Below are 25,265 nucleotides of genomic sequence, written 5' to 3'. Positions count from 1 at the left end.
GTGACCGGCTCGGGGATGGACAGCGGCTCGGTCACGGGCGAGAGGCCGAAGCTCTCGCTAGGCCGTCGTCGGCTTCCGTTCTTCCTGCCCTCCGGTGGTTGCGGAAGCCCGGGCGCCCGCGGAGCCGGGGTCCGGCGCGGTGTCTCCCCGCTCCCCGGCGGGCTGGGGGCGCTGCGGCCCCGCGCCCGGGCGGCCCGCGGCGGCGCGTCACGTGCGTCCCCGCTGCTCCTCCTCCTGCTCGTGCCGCGCCCGCGACCCGGGCCCGCCGTGACCCCGGCCGGGCGCGGAGGAGGCGGCGGCGGCGGCGGCGGCGCCTGGCGGTGTCCGCCGTCTTCGGCGGGCACGGTAGGCGCCCTTCACCTGGGCCCGGGCCCGGCAGCCGTCCTCGCTGGGTCCAGGAGAGGTGAGTGGCCGGGCGGGGGGAGGCGGCGGCGCGGGCGCGGGGCGGGACGGAGGCGGGGGTGGAGCCTCGCGGAGGAGGGGCCCGGGGGTCCTGAGGGCGCGTCCTCCGCGGTCACCCGCGGTCACCCGCGGTGGCTCGCGGGCCGGGCTTGGGCGGGCCGGGCGGTGGCGTGTCGCCGGGGATCAAGTCCTGGGGAAGCCTCAGCGTCGCTCTCGGACCGTCTGACTGCCTGCCTTTTTCCTTCATCCGCGGGGCACGAAGGCGTGTTCCCGCCTGGCGCCGTCCGCGTCCGTGCAGGGCGTCTGTAACCCCTGGATCTGCACGGGAGCCGAGGCGAGGGAGTAAACGTGTGTGTCTGTCTGTCTGTGAATCTTGTTTGGGCTAACCAGCAACCCTGACATAAGGATCGTTCTGAATAATTGGTAATGTCCGTCGCAATCAGTAACCAGATTTTCCTTTTCCTGTTTTTCTTAACAGAAGTGCTCAGTGATGGTTGCATCCAGGATTTTATAATACCATTCATTGGCTGAGGCAAAAGTAGAGTGTGAAAATGAGAGGCCTGCCAAACGCAGCTGGCAGAGTAATGAATGCTCTATGTCCTGTGAGAATTAGATGTTGGAAATGAATATAGTACATATTTTTTATTCCCCGGGGCTTCTGACAAGCTGTTAACTTCGAATTCGTTTCCCTGTACAATTTGAAATTGCGAGATCAAAAGAGAGTTTCTTTCTCATTGGTCAGGAAGCTGTTGTCTTAGCATGCATGGTTTCGTTCTTCAGTTGTAAGAAGAGTGTAGACACATAGAAGACTCACACCTGTATTCCTAGCTACTCTGGAAGCTGCTATAGGAGAGTCACATTTCAAAGCCAGTTGGGACAGAAAAGTCCAGAAGGTCTCTCACCACAAAACTGGAAGGAGAGCTGTGGCTCAAAGTGGTATGAGCAGAAAAAGCTTAGGGGAGGTGCTCAGCCCTGAGTTCAAGCCACACAGCTGACAGAGAGGGGGGAGACTGGAAGAAAGTAGGGGTGCCCTTTAGTCATCACCAAATCAGCACTTATTCTTTTGCCTTCAGCCTAACACTGAATTTAGTGTCTGGGGTATACTTGGTTTCTTCATCACTAAAGGCTAACTTTGGGTCTATTTTGTAATTGTAGGTTTTTAATACTGTTTAATATGTTGATATATGCTCCTGGAGAATTAGATTGCTTTTTCACATAACTCCATTTACTTGCTTCCCAATTATCAGTAGCCTTCAAAATACTGTTGTATCCTCCAGTGTTGATAAAAGACAAAATGACATTCCCTTCACCCAGCAGGAGTAGAGTGCCAGGTGGGGAGTGGCCAGCCCTTTTCCCTACTTTTCCAGATCCCTACTTTTCCAGAGGCTGTGTTTCTTTGAAATAGCTTGGTATTTATTTCTGATTCTTGTTGGTTTAGGAAAAAAAAAATAGTCCATCGTGTAAAAACCAGCTTTAGGTTTTGCTTAGAAAGTAATTGTGTAATTATTTTTGTTTTATGAGTGTGAATAGAAATGCGGAGGTAGTTTTAAATTATTTGAATGATTTTATTATTGGAAACAAGGAATCAGGGACTGAAATGACCTTTGACACTTGACAAGGCAAGAGTGACTCATGTTTTCAAGGTTCCTGACCCGTGGGGCAGTCCCACAGAGTTCCATTATGGGAGAAATGGCCTAGACAATCACTTGGGAAGTACTTTCAGTTGCTCACTCTGTTCTGTGCTGGGCAGGCCTTCTTACTTGTGGACTTTCTTCCTTGTAACTTTAGAAGCTATAACTTTGTCATTGATCTAACAAAGAGGTCTCAGTAGACAAGCCTATTTGTATGAAAAGAGAAGACGAGATGAAAAGGAAAAGGAATGAATCTCAAAATGACTTTCTAGACACTCCCATAATCCGGGACTTAGAAACTATTACAGTTTATTTGCAATAAAAGTAAAGTACTGTTGCATTGATGTATGTCATTCTGTCTGCTAGATGCTAAAGATAAAATATGAGTAACAGCCAACTGGAGGTGTGGCTCACCTGTCAGTAACAACACCACCAACAAAAGGCCTAGAGACTTCAGGTTCTGAATTAAAGCCTATCTCACACACATACACACACACACACACACACACACGCAAATTAAATGAGTAAAACTAGCTGCTTCTTGGACTAATAGATGATACAAACACAGAAATAAAGTAATGAGGGACTGGGAGTGTAGCCTAGTGATGAGTGCTCACCTAGCATGCCTGAAGCCCTAAGTTTGATTCCTCAATACCATGTACACAGAAAAAGCCAGAAGTAGTACTGTAGCTCAAGTGATAGAGCTCTAGGTTTGAGCAAAAACGTGTCCAAGGACAGTGCCCAGGCCCTGGCAAAAAAAAAAAACAAAAAGAACCAGGCACGGTAGCTCACGCCTGTAATCCTAGCTACTCAGAAAGCTGAGATCTGAGGATCACAGTTCAAAGCCAGCCTGGGCACCAAAGAATGTGACTCTTATCTCCAATTAACCACTAGAAAACAGGAAGTAGTGCTTAAGGGTTAGGGCAGTAGCCTTGAGCTGAAGAGCTCAGGAATAGCGCCCAGACCCAGAGTTCAATCCCTATGACAGACAAAAAAGAAAAAGAAAATAATGAGTGTTGTGATCCAGCTACTGGTACTGAGTTGAGGATACAGGAAAAGCTGCTCCCTTACCTTAGTGAAGGAAGCAGAATCATAACTTCTGATGCCGTGCCAGACTGGAACAAACGTGTGCCTAGTAAACTGGAACAAACATGTGCCTAGTAAACTACCTACACAAATTGCCTAGGGTGTCAGTAATGCTAAAAGTGTAAGTTGGAAATGGGGCGCAAAACCTAAGCAAAGCTTACCCCATGCAATGGTGGCTAGAAGGCTGAAGGATGCAAGTGGGCTACATCAGGAAGACAGGTGTGCCTGGGAAAGGAACCTGTGTGGTTAAATAGGCCAGTGGTTATTTGACGATAAGGGCCTGTTTTTAATCATAGAATACTGGTCATTGCAGTTTTATATTTTGTCAGCAAATGGAGTGAAGGGAAAGATCATCGCACCTCTTGCACTTACCTTGATGCTGACTGACCACATTGCTGTCCTCTCACCAAACTGGTAATGGTTTGGCAATGACTACCCTAGGCTGCAGAGAAGCATCAGATCTTAGGTGCCTTACAATGTCACCTGCGTGCCGAGGTTTTGTAAAGAGAATTTGGGAGTGAAGGATTGAGAGTGGTAGTTGATTAGCAGAAGTGTATTTCTAGTTATCACAAGGACTTGCTGAAGAAACTTTCAGTTTTCGAATTAACAGACTTCTCTTCTTTCTCTAATCTATCTTCTAGATTGGTGTTTTGTTTGTGACAGCCCTGAATCTTGAACTCAGGGCCCAATTGCTGTCCCTGAGTTCTCTTAATTAGAGCTAAGAGTCTCAGGGGCTTTTCTGACCCCGGATGGCTTCCAACCTTGATCCTCAGGTCCCACCCTCTTGAGTAGCTAGGATTAAAGGTGCAAGCCACTGGCACTTGGCAACAAAATAAGTTTTTAATTTTTTTAAACTTTTTTTTTCTAGTCCTAGGACTTGAACTCGGGACCTAGGCACTCTCCTTGGACACTTTTTGCTCAAGGCTAGCAGTCTGCCACTTGAGCTACAGTGCCATTTCTGAGTTTTCTATGTATGTGATGTGGAGGAATCCAACCCAGGGCTTTGTGCACGCTAGGCAAGCACTCTACCACTAGGTCATACTCCAGGCCCAAGTGTGTGTGTGTGTGTGTAATTTTTGTTATTATTAAGGTGTTCAACAGAGGGGTTACCATTTTGTAAGTCATATAATGAGTACATTTCTTTTTGGACAATGTCATCCCTTCCTTCATTTTTCCCCAGTTTCTCCATCCCATCCCTACCTATAAGTCGCATAATTCATTTCTTGCATAGTGCCTACTGAATACCATGACTTCATTTATTCCCCCTTCTCCCCTCCGTTTCTGCCCCACCTTTTGTCCTCCATCAAAACAAAATGAAATGCAACAATGACTTGGGGAACATTTCTGAGCACAAAGTTCAATTCCAAATTTCCATGTCACCCACACAAGCTACACCACACATTCATCTTAAAAAGAGTTCAGCCCTGAAGGAATGAGACACAAACTTACTGCTTTTTTGGACAGAGAGCTCGAATTAAATAGAACCTGCTACACCCCATAAAAGAAGCCACATTATTTTCTTCATTCTTCATACCCTATGTATATTTGAATAAAATTTAAAGATATGTCACAGATCACCCATCACCATTAAAATATTAAAACCGATCCTATGTCCCCAAATGTTGTTAAAAAATATGGCAGTATTTACAGACCCCATTAAATTAATGCATAAATAAAATCTGTACAGTCAATACAGTTTCTCAAAATACAAAGTCTCTGCAGGGACCTGGAGATGGCAGGCTGCAGCTTGCACTTCCTGCTTACCCTTTTCAAGTTTAATGGAGAGAAGAGGAAAAAAAATCAAGATCTGAAATAAATATGCGAATAAAGCTTCAGTACCTTAAAGGAACATGTTGTTTGAGTCTCCCCTTTAGAGAATCACAGCTTTCCAAGAAAAAAGACGAGACAAGTAAATGACATCATCCGCAGGCTGTATTTCTACAAATTTCCCCAAGCCAGAGCCCCCTCTGGAGACAGGTTTTTAATAGGTAGATTTTATTGGATTGGTTTTAATCTTGTTAAGTAATTATACAAAGAGGTTATATAATCAGGTTATGAGTACAATTCATTTTGATATTGGTTACCCCTTCTATCATCTCCCTATTTTCCCCCTTATTCTTACCCTCAAGTTTGATTTTTACATAATATACATTGAATATACTTACTGCATTTGCTCACCCTTCCTTTTGCCATGTGTGTGCCCCTCCCCATACTCTCCTCTCTAAACATGTTTCCACTTTCTGATACTCATTTGTGTATGCGTATGCCAGTCCCGGGACTTGAACTCAGGGCCTGGGCACTGTCTCTGAGCTTTTTTGTTCAAGGCTAGTGCTCTAACACTTGAGCCACAGCTCCAGTTCAGGCTTTTTGATTGTTAATTCGAAATAAGAGTCTGCAAGCCTTTTCTGCCCTGCTAGGCTTCAAACTAGGATCCTGAGCCACCTAAGTAGTTGGGATTACAGGTGTGAGCCATTGATAGCTACTCTACCCTGACTCCTGGTGTTCATATTGTTGAAAAGTTCATTCGTTGTTCATAGGAGTTAAACCATTGGGATTCCTCCCTGAAGTATGCCATCCTTCAGTTTGTGTATATATTCATAAAACTGTAATCATGTATGTTCACAGCTTAGATCTAGTTTCCACATATGAGAGAAAACACGCATTATTTGTGTCTCTGAGCAAGTCCATCCATTTCCCTATAAATTACATAATTTTTTTCTGATAGATGAGTAAAATTCTATTGTGTGTGTATGTGTGTGTTTGTATTAGATTTTCTTGATCTGCTCATCCATTATAGGGCATCTGGGCTATTTCTATAATTTGGCTATTGTGAACAACAGAGAACATATATTTACAAGTGTCGTTACCATATCCTGACTTGTAATATTCTGGATAGATGCCCAAGAATGGTATCACTGGATGGTTTTGCATTTAGTTTTTTAAGGAATCTCTAAACTACCTTCCAGAGTGGTTGCACTGGTTCATATTCCTACCAACAGTATAGTAGAGTTCCTACTTCCACCCCCTGTATCCCTGCCAGCATTTGTTGGCGTTCTTATTCTTGATGCTAGCCAATCTTACTAGGGTAAAATGGAATTTCAGTTCTCAGCATTGTTTTGATTTGCATTTCCTTTATGGTCAAGGATGCTATATGCATTTCCTCATGTGTTTATTGGCCATTCTTTTCTTTTTTCTTCCTTTGTCAGTCCTGGGGCTTCCATTCAGGGCCTAGGAACTGTCCTTGGACTTTCTCAAGGCTAGCATTCTACCACTTGAGCCACAGCACCATGTCTAGCCTTTTCTATATATGTGGTACGGAGGAATTGAACCTAGAGCTTCGTGCATGCTAGGCAAGCATTATACCGCTAGGCCACACTCCCAGCCTCTACTGGCCATTCTTACTTCTTCTAAAAAGTCTCTGTTTCAAACTCCCTTTCCCACTTATTAATTGGGTTATTAATTTGGGGAGTTAGTTTCTTGAGCTCCTTGTATATTCTGGATATTAGGCCCTTGTCAGATATATAACTGGAAAATATCTTCTCTCAGTCTGTAGACAGCCTTTTTAAGCTTAGTAACTATGTCCTTTGCCATGCAGAAACTCTTTGGTTTGACACAGTCCCATTCTTTGAGTCTCTCTCCAATTTGCTGAGCCCCTGGAACTCTAAACAAAAAGTTCCTGCCTAGGTCTGGGAGTGTAGCCTAGTGCTAGAGTGCTTGCCTAGCATGCACAAAGCCCTCCAGGTTCTATTCCTCAGTACCACATATACAGAAAAGGCCAGAAGTGGCCCCGTGGCTCAAATGGCAGAGTGCTAGCCTTGCAAAAAGTATCCAAGGACAGTGCCCAGACCCTGAGTTCAGGCCCCAGGACTGGCAAAAAAAAAAAAAAAAGTTACAGCCTATGCCAATAAATTATAATGCTTCTCCTACACCTTCTTATAGTAGTTTGAAGGTTTTAAGTCTAATATTGAGGTCTTTGATCCATTTTGAGTTGATATTAGTGCAAGGTGATGGGTCCAATTTCAATCTTCTATATATGGTTGTCCAACTTTCCCCAAACCATTTGTTGAAGAGACCGTCTTTTTTTTCCAGTAGATATTTTTGGTCCCTTTTCAAATATCAAATATGGGTTCATTTGTAAGTATTTAAATCCATTCCATTGGTCTTTAGGCTTAGTGCAGGTGTGTGTGTGCACCCATACCAATCCTAGGGCTTGAACTCGGGATCTGGGCACTGTTCCTGAGCTTTTGTATTCAAGGCTATCATTCAACTCTATTTCTAGCTTTTTTGATGGTTAATTGGAATGAGAGTCTCAGGGACTTTTCCTGCCCTGACTGGCTTCAAACAGTGATCCTCTGTGCCTCCTGAGTAGAATTACAAGCATGAGTCACTGGTACCCATTCAGACCTATTTTTATGCCAGTACCAACTGTTTTTATTATTATAGCTCTTTAGTAAAAAACAATTTTCCTTCTAAGGTCAAGAATAAGAGATTGCCTTTTTTTGTTCTTCTCTTCAGTTTGTGCTCAAAAGATCTAGCTAAAAACAGACAAGAAAATGAAATAAAAGTCACCCAGACTGAAAAGGAGACAAAATTATCACTGTTCTCAGATACCAAGATTTTTTTTAATAATGCAATGATCAATTTTATTTTCTATAAGCTACACAAATCCATATATTTTTTCTGGTAGGGAAGGATCCGTATCAGGCTTTAAATATTCAAGGCAATTGTTGTTCTACCATTGAGCTCTCTCTCTAGGCACATTTATTTTTTTAATTAAAAAATTTATTAACATTGATTTTTACATCATATTTCAAATGACATGTTTAACAAACAAGTATTCAAGAAGGGAATCTCTATATACAATCACTGGCACTTAGATTTTAGAACATAATTAAAATTAAGCTGAGGGTTTGTATGTTATAGATACATATTAATGTAATAAAACATTATGTCTATAGAGTCATAAATTTTTATGTCTATGTAGTTATGTTTATATTTCTAATACCATGTCCATAACATTGGGTACGCAAATATTGAGTCATCGCTCTTGTACTGTTTGGATCTAATAGCCACATATTAAGGATACCATGCACCTTTTGTTCCTTTGGTCTTGACTTATCTCACTCAACATGATTCACTCTAGCTTCATCCACTTTCCAGCAAATGCCATCATTTTATCTTGTCTGTTGGCTATATAGAATTCTATTGTGTACCACATTTTTTGTATCCATTCATCTGCAGTAGGGCATCTGGATTGTTTCCATCGCTTGGCTATTGTGAATAGTGCAGAGATAAACATAGCTGAGCAGGTGTCCTTATCATATCTTGGGTTATGATGCTCAGGACAGATGCCCAGAAGTGGTATGGCAGGATCATAGGGAAGGCCTATTTTCAGTTCTTTTTTTTTTTTAATTTTTTTTTATTGTAATTAGTAAAAGGGTTACATGATATTTGCCAGATAGAAGGTGCATTAATTCACATACATTGATACCCTTTCACATGTCTGGGTACCCATTTCCCTCCCCCCCGAAGAGATTTTTTTTTTTTTTTTTTTTTTTTTTTGCCAGTCCTGGGCTTGAGCTCAGGGCCTAAGCACTGTCCTTGGGTTTTCTCAAGGCTAGAGCTCTACCACTTGAGCCTCAGCACCACTCCGGCTTTTTTCTATGTATGTGGTACCAAGGAATCGAACCCAGGTCTTCATGCATGCTAGGCAATCACTTTAACCACTAGGCCAAACTCCCGGCCCCTTATTTTCAGTTCTTTAAGAAACCTCCACACTGTGTTCCAGAGTGGCTGAACTTGTTTACATTCCCAGCAGCAATGCAGTAGGGTTCCTTTTTCTCCGTAACTCTGCCAGCATCTCTCATTGTCTGAGTTCAGAATCTTGGCCATTCTAATTGGGGTAAGGTGGTATCTTAGGGTTGTTTTTATTTACATTTCCTTTTTGACCATGGATGATGTGTATTTTCTCATATGCTTTTCTGCCATTTTAACCTCTTTTTTGATAAGTCTGTCTTTAGTTCCCTTGCCCATTTTGTGATTGGTTTGTTGGATTGGGGGGCGGGGGGAGGGATTAGTTTCTTGAGTTCCCTGCAGATACTGGATATTAAGCATTTGTCTGATGTGTTATTGGTAAATAAGATACCAAGATTTTGAGCATAGAAAATGGTTAGGAATCCATTATTTTACAACTAAGAAACAAGTTCAGCAAGACACAAGATCAGTATGCAAAGTAAGTTACATATTTATACATTAGCTACACACAATCCAAAATCAAAATAATCTCATTTGTAGTTACATCAAAAAATAGAACATTTAGCAATAAATTTAACAAAAAAGTATAAAATATACATTCAGAAAAATACAGTATATTGTTGCTTTGTACCTAAATCAGTAGAAAGACCAGGTCCATTTCTCTAATTTATTAGTATTGTTAAGATGGCAGTAACATCATCATTCCAAAACAGATTTACAACTTTAACACAGTCCATCTCAAAATCTCAGCAGACTTTGACAGCATCAATCAAAAAAGAACAATCATGAAAAAGAATAAAGTGTAAATTTTACTTCCTAATATTAAAATTTAAAGCTACAAGTAATGAAGAAAGTGTGCCACTGGCAGAGGCCAGGCGTAGAGAGACCTGTGGGATCCAGAGGAGCGCCCAGAGAGATATATCAGACAATCCACTGATTTTCTACCAGAATGACCAGTAGAGGATGGTTCTGGGACAACTGGATATATATAGACAGAATAATATAAAAATTAACTCAAAATGGATCAAAGACTTGAATGAAGAAAACATGATGATGTAAATCTTCGTGTATTTGGATTTCAGTAGATTCTTACATGACATCCAAAGCCCAAGCAACAAAAGGAAAAACAGATAACATGTCGCTTTAAAACTAGCATGCTTCAAAAGACACTGTTTGCCTGGTGGTAGGGATGGGAGGAGGAATAGCCCACTAAATAAGAAAAGATATTTACAAATCATCATCTGTTAAAAGAATTCGTGTCTAGAATATATAGAGAGCTCTTTCAGAAAACCTAATTAAAATAGGCAAAAGACTTGAGTAGACATTTTCCCAAAGATATAAAAGTATTCAGTAAGAACAAAACAAAGCCCAGTACTGGTGGCTCACACTTGTAATCCTAGCTACTCAGAAGGTTGAGATCTTAGAATCTCAGTTCAAAGCCAGCTCGGGCTTGAAAGTCCATGAGACTCTTATCTCCATTTAACCACCAGAAAGCCAAAAGTGGCACTGTGGTTCAAGTGGTAGAGCAATAGCCTTAAACTGAAGAGCTCAGGGAGAGCGCCCCCAGGCCCAGAGTTCAAGCCCCATGACAAGAAAGAAAGAGAGATAGAGAGCGAGGGAGGGATGGATGAAGGGAAGGGGGAAGAATGAAAGAACAAGACAAGATGTCCAGCATCTTTAGCAGTCTGAGAAATGCAAATTAAAACCACAATGAAACACCATACTCAGTAGGATGATTACGAAACAGAAAATAGCAAGTTTTAATAAAGGACATTTCCTCTGCTGGGGTGGAAATGTAGAGTAGTACAGCCATTTGGGGGAATGCCCCCAGCAGTTCCTAGAACAGTGAAGTGTGGTCCCCATGTAATCCAGCAGTTCCTCACTTAGGTATGTACTCAACAGAATTGGAAACAGCCCATGTAATTCAAAATTTGTCCTAGCCATAAAAAGGAATTATCATTCATCAACACAAAGAACTGGCATTTTCTACAACATGGATGATACTTAACAATTTATGAAGTGAATAAAGCCAGCCCCAAGAGTTGTATATTGTATGATTCTATTCATACAAAATCTCTCTAGAGTGAGCAGACTGTAGAGACAGGAAATGGATTAGGGGTTATATATGTAGTAATAAGGAGAATGATGGCTGAAATAGTTTAATTTTGGGTGAACAAAGTATTAGAAAGTTAATTGTGGTGTCGATTGTGCAACTATTTAAGTATATTGAAAACAATTGAATGTTACACTTGAAATTAGTGACTTGTGGAGAGTATGAATTATATCTCAATTAAAACATTATTTAAATTATCTAAATGAACTCCAGGAAATGAACACAAAAGGGATTTTTGTTGTTGTTTTTGTTTTCTAAAAGGTGCAGGGCGTGGTGGCTCACACCAGTAATCCTAGCTACTCAGAAGGCTGAGATCTAAGGATCACAGTTCAAAGCTAGCTCAGGCACTACAAACCTGGAGACTCTTATCGCCACTTAACCATTAGAAAATGGGAAGTGGCCCTGCAGCTCAAGGGATAGAGTTGTAGTCTTGATCTGAAGAGCTCAGGGACAACACCCAGGCCCAGGAGTAGGGCAGTAGCCTTGAGCTGAAGAGCTCAGGGACAGCACACAGGCCCAGAGTTCAAGCCCCACGACCAACCGAAAAATAGAGAAAGGTTATTTGAAGGCCAGGGGTAGTGGCTCATGCCCACAATTCCAACGACTCAGCAGAAAGATTGTGATTCAAGGCCAACCACAGCAAAAAATTAGAAAAATTCCAGCTACTAAAGAGGCCAAAGGTAGGAAGATTGTGGTCTGATGCAAGCCCTGGACAGAAACAAAAAAGGGCTGGAAGTGTGGAAGTAGAGTCCTTGACTAGCAAGATTGAGATCCTGGGTCAAACTCCCATACCACCACCATGGACATAGAGAAACATACATATATAAATAGATACATAGAGTACACACTAGCTAGGCTTCCAGAGTATTAAAGAGTATCCCAGAATGCTTTCTTTAGCACTAAGTGTATTTTGAATTTCCCCTCCTTTCCCTTCCAGAGCTAAGCCTGTCTGCTGGATGCCTGCAACTGGAACACATGAGGAGAGATTTCACCTCTGCTGGGAATAGGAAGCTCTACTTTGATACTCATGCATTAGTATGCCTCCTGGAAGAAAATGGTAATGCTCTCTCTCCTTGGGGGCCTGGGATATCTCCTTTACTTCTTTCTTATTCTACTTGTTTACTTCCTCATATTTCTCTTTGACTTTTAGGTCTTAGAGCAGAGTTTTGATCAATCATCCTTCCCTTCTTTTCCCTTCTTTTTCCTTTTTCCTTTCATCTCAGACCTCAGCCTCCTAAATTAGCAAGGATTATAGGCCTGAGCTACCAGCCCAGCTTAATCTTCTTTTTTTCTTTTTTTTCTTTTCTTTGCCAGTCCTGGGCTTTGAGCTCAGGGCCTGAGCACTGTCCTTGGACTTTCTCAAGACTAGAGCTCTACCACTTGAGCCTCAGCACCACTTCCACCTTTGTTTCTATGTATGTGGCACTGAGGAATCAAACCTGGGTGGGTCTTCATGCATACTAGGCAATTACCACTAGTCCAAACTCCTGGTTAAGGACATTTTTGCTTCATGAATATAATGAAGACTTTGACACATTTTTCTCTTTGTCATAGTAAACTAAATTTATATAACAGAGCTTTAGAAGTAGAATGTGAGATAAAAATTTGGACACAAGTCAGCAAAACTCAAAAAATGATTCCTGAGACAACGCATCTGAAGCACAGAAGTGGCAGTTCTGTCACTGTGCATCCTGTGTGCTTTTCAAGCTTTTATGAGATGGAGATGTTGCTGAATAGCCATTACACCTCTCCATGCTCGCAGTATCGCTCTCTGCAACTGAAAGTGCATCTGGAACGGAAGGGCCTCTCATATTGAGACCCAGACACATTTATCACTTTGAAATTCTCATTCCCTCGCATGTTAAGAGGATTTCAAATGAACCTAGGTTATGCCTTTGAAACATAAATATATCTATTTTTACTCCATTGCATAGTTATTTACCCAGTTGTACTTGCTTGAATTTGAATAGCCTCCTTCACTCTGGGCAGATGTGCTTTTCTCCCTTAAGAAAGAGCACTCAGATGAGTCTCTGCCAGGATCCAATTCAGCCACTTCTACCTCCCTTCAAGTTCCTTAGCTGCAGAAGCCCTTTCCCCACTCTTGGTTCCTATTTGTTTCTTCTATACTCTGGTCCTATTGAGAATCCCAATCATTGAATTAATTAAATGCATCAGTGTACATAGTGTACTATCAAGTGCCATATCATAATTTAGCTAGCTTTTCTTGCTAAACTTGAACATTAGGCCTTTTTCACCGAAACCTCTCTGCCTCTCATCCTCCTTCCCTCTCCCCTTTTCCCCCTAGTCCTGGGGCTTGAAATCAGGGCCTGGTTTCTTATGTCAATTAACTACCAAATGATGGAAATGGAGCTGTGTCTCAAAGTGGTAGAGGCCTAGCTTTGAGCACAAAAACTCAGGAATGAGCTGAGCGCTGGTGGCTCATGCCTATAATCCTAGCTGCTCAGGAGGCTGAGATCTGAGGATCAAGGTTCAAAGGCAGCCCAGGCACAAAAGTCCATAAGACTCTTATCTCCAGTTAACCACTAGAAAACTGGAAATGGCGCTGTGGCTCCAGTGGTAGAACACTTGCCTTGAGTTGAGAGCTCAGGGACAATACCCAGGCCCAGAGTTCGAGCTCCACGACCAAAAAAAGAAAAGTTCAGGAATAGTACGTAGGCCCTGGGTTCAAGTCCCAGGACTGAAAGCATTTTATTTTAAAAAACTTAAGGCTGCACAGAAAACAGCTCTAAAAACTCAGCACTCCATAGCTACACTGTGATGACATTTTGGTGGACCACCCACTTCTGGGTATGCTCTAGTAGCAGATTAAGACTTTGGAATAAGGGCCGGGAGTTTGGCCTAGTGGTTAAAGTGTTTGCCTAGCATGCACAAAGACCCGGGTTCGATTCCTTGGTACCACATACATAGAAAAAAGCCAGAAGTGGTGCTGAGGCTCAAGTGGTAGAGCTCTAGCCTTGAGAAAGTCCAAGGACAGTGCTCAGGCCCTGAGCTCAAGCCCAGGGCTGGCAAAAAAAAAAAAAAAGACTTTGGAATAAGACACAGGAGAAGGGCCTAGTCTTTTCATCTGTGACTGCTTTTTTTGTAATCATAGTCCCATGCTTAATCTCATACACTAATGAAAGTCCTTATTAATAGAAGAAAAAAATAAGCAGTGTTGATATTTTTAAACTGTGATAGTGCTGGATGAACTGCTAAGTATTCAATTCATCTGTTGTTGAGTTTGAGCCTCTTACCCTTGTGTTATCTGTTAGGAAGCAAAGGCTAACTTCTCTTCTCAATGTTGGGTCCCCAGAATGTAACTGGAAAGAATAGGTGGACAAAAATGTAAAACTGGCTTGTCATTTAACATTAACTAAACTAATAACTAGATTTTCATTTTAAGCTTTATAGAGTAAATGATCTGATTTATGTGAATAAAATAATTGAGCTTTCTTATTTAGGACATTTTCATCTACTAACACACATATTAAAAGAACAAGCCAGGCATCAGTAGCTCATATCTGTAATCCTAGATGCTTAGAAGCTGAGATCTGATCATCATGGTTTGAAGCCAGCCCAGGCAGTCAAGTCTGTGAGACTCATTTAACCACCAAAAAGCTAAAAGTGAAACGATGGCTCAAGTGTTAGAGCACTTGTCTTGAGCAGAAAAGCTCAGGGACAGCACCTAGGCATTGAGTTCAAGCCTCATGAATGGAAAAAAAAACATTAAAGAAATTAGACTCTCCATCATATAAAATTCAGACGATACAGACAAATATAAAGAAAATAAGGGCTGAGATCTAGCTCAGTGTTAGAGCACTTGTCTGGCATACATAGGTCCCTGGGTTCAATCCCAACACTGCCAGGAGATTAAAAAAAATGAAAATAACTATCTTTAAGTTGCTGAACTAATAATTGTATCTGTAATCTTGAGTCTCTTTCTCCCTTGGCATTGAATTGTAGGCCCCTCCTATCATGTCAGCTATTCTCTGGTCACAATAGTTTCTGATAGCTGGGATAGAGGTTTAGAGATATCGGCCAGACCATCTTGTTTTTATATGGAAAACACTCAGATGTTTAATACTACTCAATGACAAATCCCAGTCTGTGACACAGTCTCCTTACCCTCCAGCGACACCTTGCCTTCCTTTTGCTTTTGACTCTAGTCCTTCACAGGAAAACGTTCACTTTTTTTTTCTGACAGCTACAATTCTTGTGGATCTTAATTGTTTTTATTTGTGTGCTTGCTTAGGATTTACTACTCAGCAAGCAGAAATCGTTGTGTCTGCATTGGTCAAGATCATGGATACCAACATGGATATCATCTACAAAGATATGGTCACCAAAATGCAGCAGGTTAGCTTCAAAATCTGAAAGCATTATATTACTTGTAATTAATGTCAGTGTAATTAGCTGAATAATATTCTCTTGAAAAGCATATAGGGAGCATGGCATGGTGGAACTTCATCTCAAAAAAAAAACCTAAGTGTTATTCACTTCTGTAATCCCAGGTAAGCAGGAAACAGGTAGGAAGTTCATGGTCCAAGACTGACTCCAGGTGAAAAGTGAAAAAACCTTACCTGAAAAGCAGAAAGAGGGCCGGGAGTTTGACCTAGTGATAGAGTGCTTGCCTAGCATGCACAAAGACCTGGGTTCAATTCCTTGGTACCACATATATAGAAAAAAGCCAGAAGTGGTGCTGAGGCTCAAGTGATAGAGCTCTAGCCTTGAGAAAGTCCAAGGACAGTGCTCAGACCCTGAGCTCAAACCCAGGACTGGCAAAAAAAAAAAAAGTTAAAAAAATTGGGGCCGGGAGTTTGGCCTAGTGGTAGAGTGCTTGCCTAGCATGCACAAAGACCCAGGTTCGATTCCTCGGTACCACATACGTAGAAAAAAAGCCGGAAATGGTGCTGAGGCTCAAGTGGTAGAGCTCTTGCCTTGAGAAAGTCCAAGGACAATGCTCAGGCCCTGAGCTCAAGCCCACGACTGGCACAAAAAAAAAAAAAAAGACAGAAAGAGCTTGAGGCAGGGCTCAAGTAGTAGAATGCTTGCCTACCAAGTGCAAGGCCCTGAGTTCAAACTCTAGATATCACCGCAAAAGAAATAAGAAACATATATAGTAAATTAATGTAGTTGAGGGGAAAACTAATTATAGTAGTATTAAAATATTTATTCTGAGCAAAATAGCTCATTTGGCTTAACTGTGGGAGAGAGAAGGAAAGGGAAACATTATCCAGAAGAGAAACGTATACATTACCTGAGTTGTGAAAAGGTAACCTCTCTTTACAGTACCTTAATAATAACAATAATACTTTAAAGAAAAACTTACTGTGGTTGATAGCTTACTGTACTTGAAAAATGATTATTTGGTTGAGACTACTTTAATAAATGCAGGTGTAGCCAGAATATGGTTACAGTGTCATATTCTTGAAGCCACTGGCCACCTTCTCCTTAAGTGTAGTTTACTTGGAATTGCTACTGCTATGTGTGTTCTGTCTTCTCATGTCAGAATGGAGGGTGGCCTTTCTAGGTCCCCCTCTTGGTCTACCTTCTTCTAACTTCTTACTAAGATGATGGCACATGAGGACCACACAGGAGGTGGATTTGGGCTAAACTCGAATATGTTTTTGTTCTTTTCCTAGGAAATCACTCTTCAGCAAATAATGTCCAAGATTGCCAATGTGAAAAAGGATATGATTATTTTGGAAAAGAGTGAGTTTTCAGCCCTCAGAGCAGAAAATGAGGTAAACTACAGAGCATTCATGAGATTTCCTTAAAGACATTGGGCTACATGTACATAAGAGCACACAAGTAAGTGTCCACCATAGAGAATTTATATGTACAGTTCAGGGCATATGAGTGCCAACGCCCAGAGGTCTGCTTGCATCCTTTCTAGTCCTTTCTCCCAAAGGAAGCCACCCATGACACTACTTTGAACTATTCTGGAGCTTTACTACTGCAAGTGAATGGAGTGCCTTGTAGCACTTTTCATTGTCTGGTCTAATACTCCTGTGCTGCAGCCTTCCCCTGGGATATGTGCTACAGTTGTTCCCAGTCTCAGCTTGTTATAGAAAGGTGGTGCTACAAAATATCCCTTTCTCTCTTTTTAGTACTCTCTTTGCATCTCATTCTTGTTTACAGCCTTATTTAGATTCCCAGGGGGAACTGCTTATTGAATGTTGAACTCTCAAAACCACCTTTGAAATCAACCATTTGAGGACAGTGTTAGTTGAAAGAAAAACTCAAGAAAATGTGAAAGAAAGCGGGTTCACCAAAGTGACAGTGAATCATTTTATGTAATCGCAAGATGAATTAAAAATAATCTTACAGTCTTTCTGTGCATTGTTTAGCTGTTGTTACTTTATGTTCTGAATATAGTTAGGTTTGTGGTAAGAGGAGGTGAAAATCTTAATGTTGTAATATTTGCTTATTTGCACAATTTTTATTTTTCCTCTTTCTAAATATATCTTTTTTTCTTTTTTTTTTTTTTTTTTTTTGGTGGATCATGGGGCTTGAACTTGGCCTGGGTGCTGTCATTGAGCTCTTCAGCTCAAGGCTATCACCCTACCCCTTGGGCTTGAGTATTGTCCCTGAGCTATGGACCTACCCTTGAGCCAAGCCCTACTTCCCATTTTCTTGAAGTTAATTAGAGATAAGAGTCTCAGATCCTTTTGTGCCGTGGCTGGCTTTGAACCTTGATCCTCAGATCTCAGCCTCCTGAGTAGCTAGGATTACAGGCCTAAATATCTTTGATTTACTTCTGTTTGTTTTGTTTTTAGAAAATAAAACTTGAGCTACACCAGCTAAAACAACAAGTAATGGTAAGATTCTCCTTGTCTGCAAGCTCATTTATAATAATATAAACTAATAAAATTTGTCAGAAATACATGTTCTTAAAAACTTAAATATGTGGAATGATTGTATAATATGCCTCAAAAGTACACACTGGGGGTGCAAAAGCCATGTACCAATATACTGCTTTCAACTCCAGTCACTGAGGCATTTCTGCTACTACTCTGTTAAAATCAGGATTTTAGTGCTTACCATCACTAGATGAGAAGTTCAGAAGCAGCCTTTCTGCAGAGGGTAAGAAAAATTTGTATAAAGTAGAGAGAAATCAAATGTGATAAACTTTGTGTAATAAAATTTTGTTTTAAAGTTAAAGTACACATTGGGACACAGCCAATAAGTAAATTACCAATGTCTATCCAAATTCATTAAGAAAACAGCATTCTAGTAAGAGTGATGTTCTTTTTTTCTCCTCCCCTTCTTCCCTTTAATCTTACTGTGTAATCCAATCTGGCCCCAAATCATGATTCTAAATGGTAGGATTATAGCTATGCACCACTGGTTAAATTAGTTTTAAAATTAATATCATTCAAAAGTAGCCAAATAGAGACTGCCTGTAGAGAATTGCATATGTTTCTTCAGTGTTTACCAGGCCAGCAGTTTTGTTTCGTTGTGTTTATTTGTGTGTGTATGTGTGTGCGCGTGTGTGTGTGTGTGTGCGCGCGTGTGTGTGTGCGCGCGTGCACATGCACGTGCACCAGTACTGGGGCTTGCTATCACTTATGCCACAGCTTCACTTCCAGCTTTTTTTTAGTAGTTAATTTGAGATAATAGTCTCCGACTTTCCCACCTGGAAAATCTCAAAGATATTTGAGCTTAGATCCTCAGATCATAGCCTCCTATGTTACTAGGCTTACAAGTGTGAGCACCCATGCCTGGCTTAATTTTTTTTTAAGTATAAAAGATATTGACATTATAAAAGATTTTGATGAGCTTTAAACAGATGATTTTATTTAACCCAGAATTTAATATTTGAGTGCATATCAGCTTTCCAAGTGGTCTCAGAAATTGCTTTATTCATAAAGCAATTCCTCAAGGGGGATTTTATGGCAAGCCTTGAGGTTGATAGCAATGCTACTCCATCTAGGCTAGGTTGACTTCAGTTGTAGTTTACCCTCTCCCCCCTGACATCATCAGGCCACAGCCCCATTTCCTTCCCTGGAATGGCTCCCTTAGAGAGAAGAAGCAAGTGGTCCCGGGCTTCTTGGACTTCTTACTCAGGATTTCTCCCTGTCTTTGTCATTTGCCCTCTGACCAGGATGAAGTGATCAAAGTCCGCACAGATACCAAGTTAGACTTCAACCTAGAAAAAAGCAGAGTGAAAGAATTGGTATGTGCCTTTATTAACAGTAGATTATGAGTTAATTTCTTCTCATGATTGAATGCTGGGTTGTAAGTATTGTTAAACATTTACACATCTATTGGTGTTAGACACAATTTAAAGGCCTTAATTCTGCTTGGAGTTAGGGTTTGAATTTGATGCCTTTAGAAGTAACACTAAAATTAAATTATTGGTTAGTTCAGGAAGGCCCCTTTCTTGTCATAATGAGAAACAGGCCATTTGGAGCAATTTTCACCAATACCAACTGGGTACACAATTAGGAAAGTGCTTGTACCTGTTCATTGTTGTGTTATTTCTCACAATTTACCTTCAAAGTGTGCCAGATGATAAGATGAAATTGAAGCTCAGACGAGTATGCAATTGTGTCGGGACTGCTGTGGACTTGAAGGGTTTACATTTAGCTTCATTATGTAGAATAATAATTGTGTCTATGTTACCTTACCCTCTTGGTAACCTGATGAAACTTTTCAGCCACGACGATTAGCCAGGTAGCATTTTGAACACCTGGTGACCATCCGTATATGTCTAATATATAAAAAGAGAAACCCCTAACTTTTTCCACAGGAAAGCATTATTGGTTTGATTTATGAAGATAATGATGTGCCCTTAGCTAACAAAGCCGGGCAGAAAATACATGCAGGAGACTGAGCAGTGATTTTCTATGGTTTGCCAGCCTAATTGGGAACATACTTGTGTAATCCCCTGTAGATTGCTTTGTAGTAACACATTGTGCAGCTTGGGGGAGGAGGAGGACTGGTGAAGAGGACTTCTGGTTAACAAATAATGTAAATTTAGATTAGTCCCAAAGGCATAATGGTGTTTAAGCACTTTCTGGCATTCACAAGGATCTGATGTGTTCTCACTATCTACTCCTGGGGGTGGGGGAGGGGAATGTAGTATCACATAGAAATTGCTTTGGGGTTCCAAGACCTAGAGCCACAGAGGTGTTACTTTAAATACCTTAGCAAGTGTCAAGATGTAGGCTTTATGGAAGGGTGGTGTTACTGCAAGGAGGGCTTAAAGATGTGTGAACATGCAGTTCCATGCTGCCCTCTGGTGGTAATCTCACTCGTGGTGCTCTACTGGTCTGAAACCTGCCTTATATAATGAAGTTCTTTGCTGTGTGCAGTCCTTAGTGTGGTGCTTAAAGGTTTGGGGGGTTACGTTTTTTTTTACTTCTAAACACTGTTCTTTTTGCAATCTATTTTCCTGGTAGTCAAAAGAGAACATTTTATAGCTAGAAAAGTTTTAGATGTCTCAGAGCATTAACTTTTCCCCTAAAACATTGATTAATTTGGGTCTTAAACTTTTTTCAGGTAGAGGTAGTGAATTTGTCCAAAGTACACTGTATGCATGTAAAGAAATATCACAAGGAGGAGGATGAGAGTTGTCTAGCCTGCATGAAGCCCTCAATTCAATTCCTTAGTTACCACATACACAGAAAAAGCCAGAAGTGGTACTGTGGCTCAAATGGTAGAACATCTGGAGAAAGCTCAAGGACAGTGCCCGGGCCCTAAGTTCAAGCCCCCAGGACTGGCAAAAAAAAGAAAAAAAATACCACAAGGAAATCCTCTCATACTACAAATGTATGCTAATTCAAAACTTTTACGTCTTTATCAAGTACTGGTTGTCATTTGTCCAGTTAAATCTAGATACTCACTTCTAAGGAGAGAAGTCTGATTTCGATTTTAGTGTCAACTATACTAAATCTTTTCACTGATGCTAAAAAACAGAGACAAAAATCCCTTATTTATCTTAGGGTTTTAGCAAAGATTATCCCCAAGTAAGTTTGAGAGGAGGAATGTTTTTATCGGAACTAGCATGTGATGGTTTCATGTATTCCTTGTATGTTATGTTGTGTTTTATAAACATACAATCTTTGTCACAGAACAGTAATTGTTGGAGCTCATTTTCCCCCTCTTCCTCTGAGCCTCAATAGTGACCTGTTTTTGCAAGTAGTTATGATGGCATCAAGTTGGTTCCCCACCATTTTCAACCCTCACAAAGCCAAAATCAAAATGTGTATGGCTCAGCATCCATCAAAGTGGTCTCAGGAAGTGCTGTTCAACACACAAAGAGATGAGAAAGCCATCAGAGAAGTGACAGGTGACAGAAAGAATTGTGCACACCAAAACCATGGGTAGAAGTACCAAGTAGAAGTAACAGATTGAAAGGTGTGGGGGAGGGGGCGGTGCACTAACCAGGGCAGTGTTCTGCTGGTACATGTTGTAGCAGGCACTGAGGATATGTAAGGCCCCAGAGAAAGCTGGGGAGCGTAGATCAGGGTCTCACCCATGTTTCTTGTTTGTTGCAGTATTCACTGAATGAAAAGAAGCTGCTGGAACTGAGAACAGAAATAGTGGAATTGGTAAGAAATGCTACTTGACTTTTCTTTGTCATTTCATTTGTCTTGCCATGTGAGGCGAACTGTTATTTGTGTGGTTATCTTACGGGCCTTCAGAATCTTGGGATGGTTTTTCACTGTGACAGAATAGACTCAACATAAAAATTACCCTCTTAATTGTTTTTATATGTAAAGTAAATGGCACTTATTTTGCAAAAATTGAAACTAACACTTAAAACCAAATCCTCATCCCCTCCTCCCACAGCCCCTACCCACCTCCATGCTACCTTTTTCCCCTATAAATTTTACTGTTATAGATAACTTTATTAAGTAGAATTATAGCAGACTTGCTTCAGTCAGCATGGTATCTTCAAGGTTTATCCATGTTGTTCCAAATGACAGACTTCATTTTTTTTAAGACTGAAATAGTATTACATTATGTGTACATCCCACATTCTGTTTCTTCATCTGTCAGTGGGCATGGTTGCATCCATCTTTGGCTGTTTGTTCTTTTGAATGTGTACCCAGAAGTTGAAGGTCATAGAATTTTTTGGTCTTACAATGTTACCTTAAGACTGGTTTAAATCTCAATGGTTATCAGTGAACAAGAAGTGGAAATTAATTACTGGCGTGTATTATTCCTATTCCATACTAATGTTACCTTGTGACTGAGGTTGTAGCTCAGTGGTAGAATGTGTTTAGCATGCACCAGGCAGGCACTGGGGTTTTGGTGCCAGAAAATATACACAAAGAAACAATGGTTCCTGTGTTCTCTGGCACCTGACAGTGAGGCCTCCACAAGGATGAGGTCCTGCAGCACTTTTCACTCACACCACTTCCTGATTGTGTGCCTGAATTGGTAACCACAGGAAACTACTTGCTTGTTTTAGGACTTTCAGTGCAGCATTCTCAATATTTTTATGCATTAGTATAACCTCTTTATAACAGTAGCCAAACTGCCCTTTGGGGGCTAATCAGCATAGCCTGTTTCAATGGATTATGTTTGGAGAAGGATGCAAATTGGCCCTTGGTAGACCAGCCATATATTAATAAAAATACTTGATATTTGAACTGTGGAAAAGAAGGCTTATAAAGACATGAATAGAAGTAGGATCGTAATGAGCACAAAGACCTTGCAGTGCTGGCTGCATCGCCTTCACTGTGGGTCCAGCAACGGATGGGAGCAACCCAGACTCCTAATGCTGCGGCACTTTGAAAGCAGTCTGTAGTTTTTACATACATGTTCACACTTGATTCTTTAAATAGCCCCTAGGAAGACAGGGCCAATGGTACTTTTTTTCCTTTTTCCCAAACAGAAAGATATGGAGACATGAGACTAAGGGTCTGGGCAGACGCAGCCAGGCGTGAGGATAATAAAACCAAGACTAAACTCCAGCCCCTAGTCTGATTCCAGACTGCTCTGTGACTGCACCTGCCGGAAAAGAACTTGATTGACAGCAGAAGGAGCTAATCCTCTGCACTTCTTTGTTTTAAAAGCATGCCCAGCAAGACCGCGCTTTGACCCAGACTGACAGGAAGATAGAAACTGAGGTTGCTGGCCTAAAAACCATGCTTGAGGCACACAAGCTTGATACTATCAAATATTTAGCAGGTAAGATTTAAGAATAAATCTATGACTGGTGGTGTCATCAATTTCTCTCATGTTTGAAAACCTCTTCAATTTGAAAGCATCTTAGATTTCCCAGAGTATCGTACTTTAATCCACATGTTTCCTTTCTTGGTAACACATTTCCTTTTTTGCCAATACTAGGCTTAAACTCAGGGCCTAGGCTCTATCCTTGGACACTTTTTGCTCAAGGTTAGCACTCTACCACTTCAGCCACAGCACCACTCCCAGTTTTTTCTTTGTATGTGATACCGAGGAATCAACCCAGGGCTTCATGCCTGCTAGGCCAGCACTCTACCACCAGGCTACTCTGTCCCTAAGTCTCTCTATGCTCAAGGCTAATATTCTACTACTTGAGCCACAGCACCATTCTCAGCTCTTTCTGAGATAAGAGTCTCATGGACTTTCCTGCCCAGGCTGGCTTTGAAGCACAGTCCTCAGATCTCAGCCTACTGAGTAACTAGGACTACAGGCATGAGCCACCATCAGCCGGCTAATAATTTTTAATTGTTTAGTTCATAATTAGTGAGATTCTGTCAGCAGATGATGGCTACATGAAATTTTAGAGGAATTCAATGCAGGAGACTTTCTTTTTTTTTTTTTGTCGTCAGTCTTGGGACTTGAACTCTGGGCCTGAGTCTTGTCCCTGAGCTCTTCCCCTTGAGCCACAACACTTCCGGTTTTCTGGTGGTTAATTGGAGATAAGAGTCTTATAGACTTTAATGCACAGGCTGGCTTTGAACTGTGATCCTCAGATCTCAGCCTCCTGAGTAGCTAGGATTACAGGCATGAGCAACCATGCCCGGCTCAATGCAGGAGACATTTTATGGATGTGTACCTATGGCCTTTCTGCTTCCTTTGGTGACACTCCTTTTACAAAATTATTTCAAGACTTTTTTTTTAAGCCAAAATAAGACATGAAAATTTAGTTAACCTTTATTTTAAAAGAAAAAAAAATTAACTTTTATTTCAAATCTGTTCTAGGGGATTTGTTTATGTGGTTTCTTTGTATGGTCTTCAACTCTGAAAACTCCTGGATTATAAGTGTGTACTACCATAACTGGCTTCCCAAATCAGATTTACCATTTTGGATTAATAAAATATTTTTAAGTTATAGTGAAATTTTGCTCTTTATATTAAAATGTATCTCCTGGCATAGTACACATACATATACTTTGTAACCACAGAATTTTTATGATTCTGCACTTGTACTGAATAGTTATTCTTGAATATTGTTCATTTCAATGTTTCAATGATTATTGAATGATTTCAAGGTATACAGTGTGGGCTTTTTAATAGGCAGGTGTTTCATGAAAAATGACTCATCAGTAGTAAGTAAACTGAGTTTCTAGTTTTTATTTATTTTCTTGATGTATAGGTGATGACTTCCTGTGTGTTCGTAATAGATGCTTTAAATCATCTTTTTCTTTGAAAGTGTAAAAAGCAGGGGGGAAGTCCAGTTCCTTCAAGTTACCATTCATACAACTAATAGTACTCTCAATTATTTCTTCCTACAGGGTCTGTATTTACATGCCTAACAGTAGCACTGGGATTTTATCGCTTGTGGATATAATAAAGCGTCAACTTAAAGAGGTTTCCATTGTTTGCCTTAAGAATACCAGGTTGTTGCCTGCTTTTTTCCTTGTTTCTAATTACAAACCCTGATTTTGACTTGCATATTATTTATTTTTATGCAACTTATGGGCATACAACCAAGATCAAGATTCCACAGTAATCCCTCACATCCCCTCGTGGACCATCCCCTGAAGATGCCACCCAGTGGAACCAGGGAACTTGGTCTAACCTGTGATGCAAGCCAGAGTAAATATTTCATGTAGTTCTCTACAGTTTACAATGTTTTGTCACATAGAAGATTTGGGATTTCCATGTCAAGAGCACCGTGGCTTTATGTGCTGAAAAAGCATTGAAATTGAACCCACAGCATCAGCTTCTGCTTGCTGAATAGCGTTCAAGCCATTCCCCTTGCCCACATGGCTTCCATTGTATTCAGTTGATAGTTCATAATGCTGTGTTAATGCACTTAAAGACTTTTTTTGTTCATTTCCATTGTCTTAGTATTGTTATGATTCCTTTGAACATGCCTTCCTGCTAGAAAA

The 25,265-nt window shown here is 40.9% G+C and overlaps 1 protein-coding gene across 1 annotated transcript; it reads left to right on the top strand.

The window, feature by feature from the left end:
- Positions 1-25,265, top strand: Mcur1 (mitochondrial calcium uniporter regulator 1). The gene is made up of 9 exons (XM_090356502.1): positions 1-403; positions 11,924-12,043; positions 15,239-15,342; positions 16,629-16,730; positions 17,766-17,807; positions 19,094-19,165; positions 21,492-21,545; positions 23,019-23,133; positions 24,666-25,265. The coding sequence occupies exons 1-9, from the start codon at positions 16-18 to the stop codon at positions 24,719-24,721; spliced, it is 1,053 nt and encodes a 350-aa protein (XP_090212628.1). The 5' UTR covers positions 1-15; the 3' UTR covers positions 24,722-25,265.

The sequence above is a fragment of the Megascapheus bottae genome, chromosome 22 (genome assembly GCF_031878675.1).
Source record: "Megascapheus bottae isolate mThoBot1 chromosome 22, mThoBot2.hap1, whole genome shotgun sequence".
Taxonomy (NCBI): domain Eukaryota; kingdom Metazoa; phylum Chordata; class Mammalia; order Rodentia; family Geomyidae; genus Megascapheus; species Megascapheus bottae.
The sequence above is the reverse complement of the archived record's forward strand: the minus strand, read 5'-3'. Positions and strand labels throughout refer to the sequence as shown.

Excerpts from the sequence above, each read along its gene's own strand:
- Mcur1 (XM_090356502.1), top strand. The coding sequence starts at position 16 with ATGGACAGCGGCTCGGTCACGGGCGAGAGGCCGAAGCTCTCGCTAGGC. Across the intron at positions 17,808-19,093 it reads AGCTAAAACAACAAGTAATG|GATGAAGTGATCAAAGTCCG; the intron begins GTAAGATTCTCC and ends CCCTCTGACCAG. Across the intron at positions 21,546-23,018 it reads GAACAGAAATAGTGGAATTG|CATGCCCAGCAAGACCGCGC; the intron begins GTAAGAAATGCT and ends TTGTTTTAAAAG.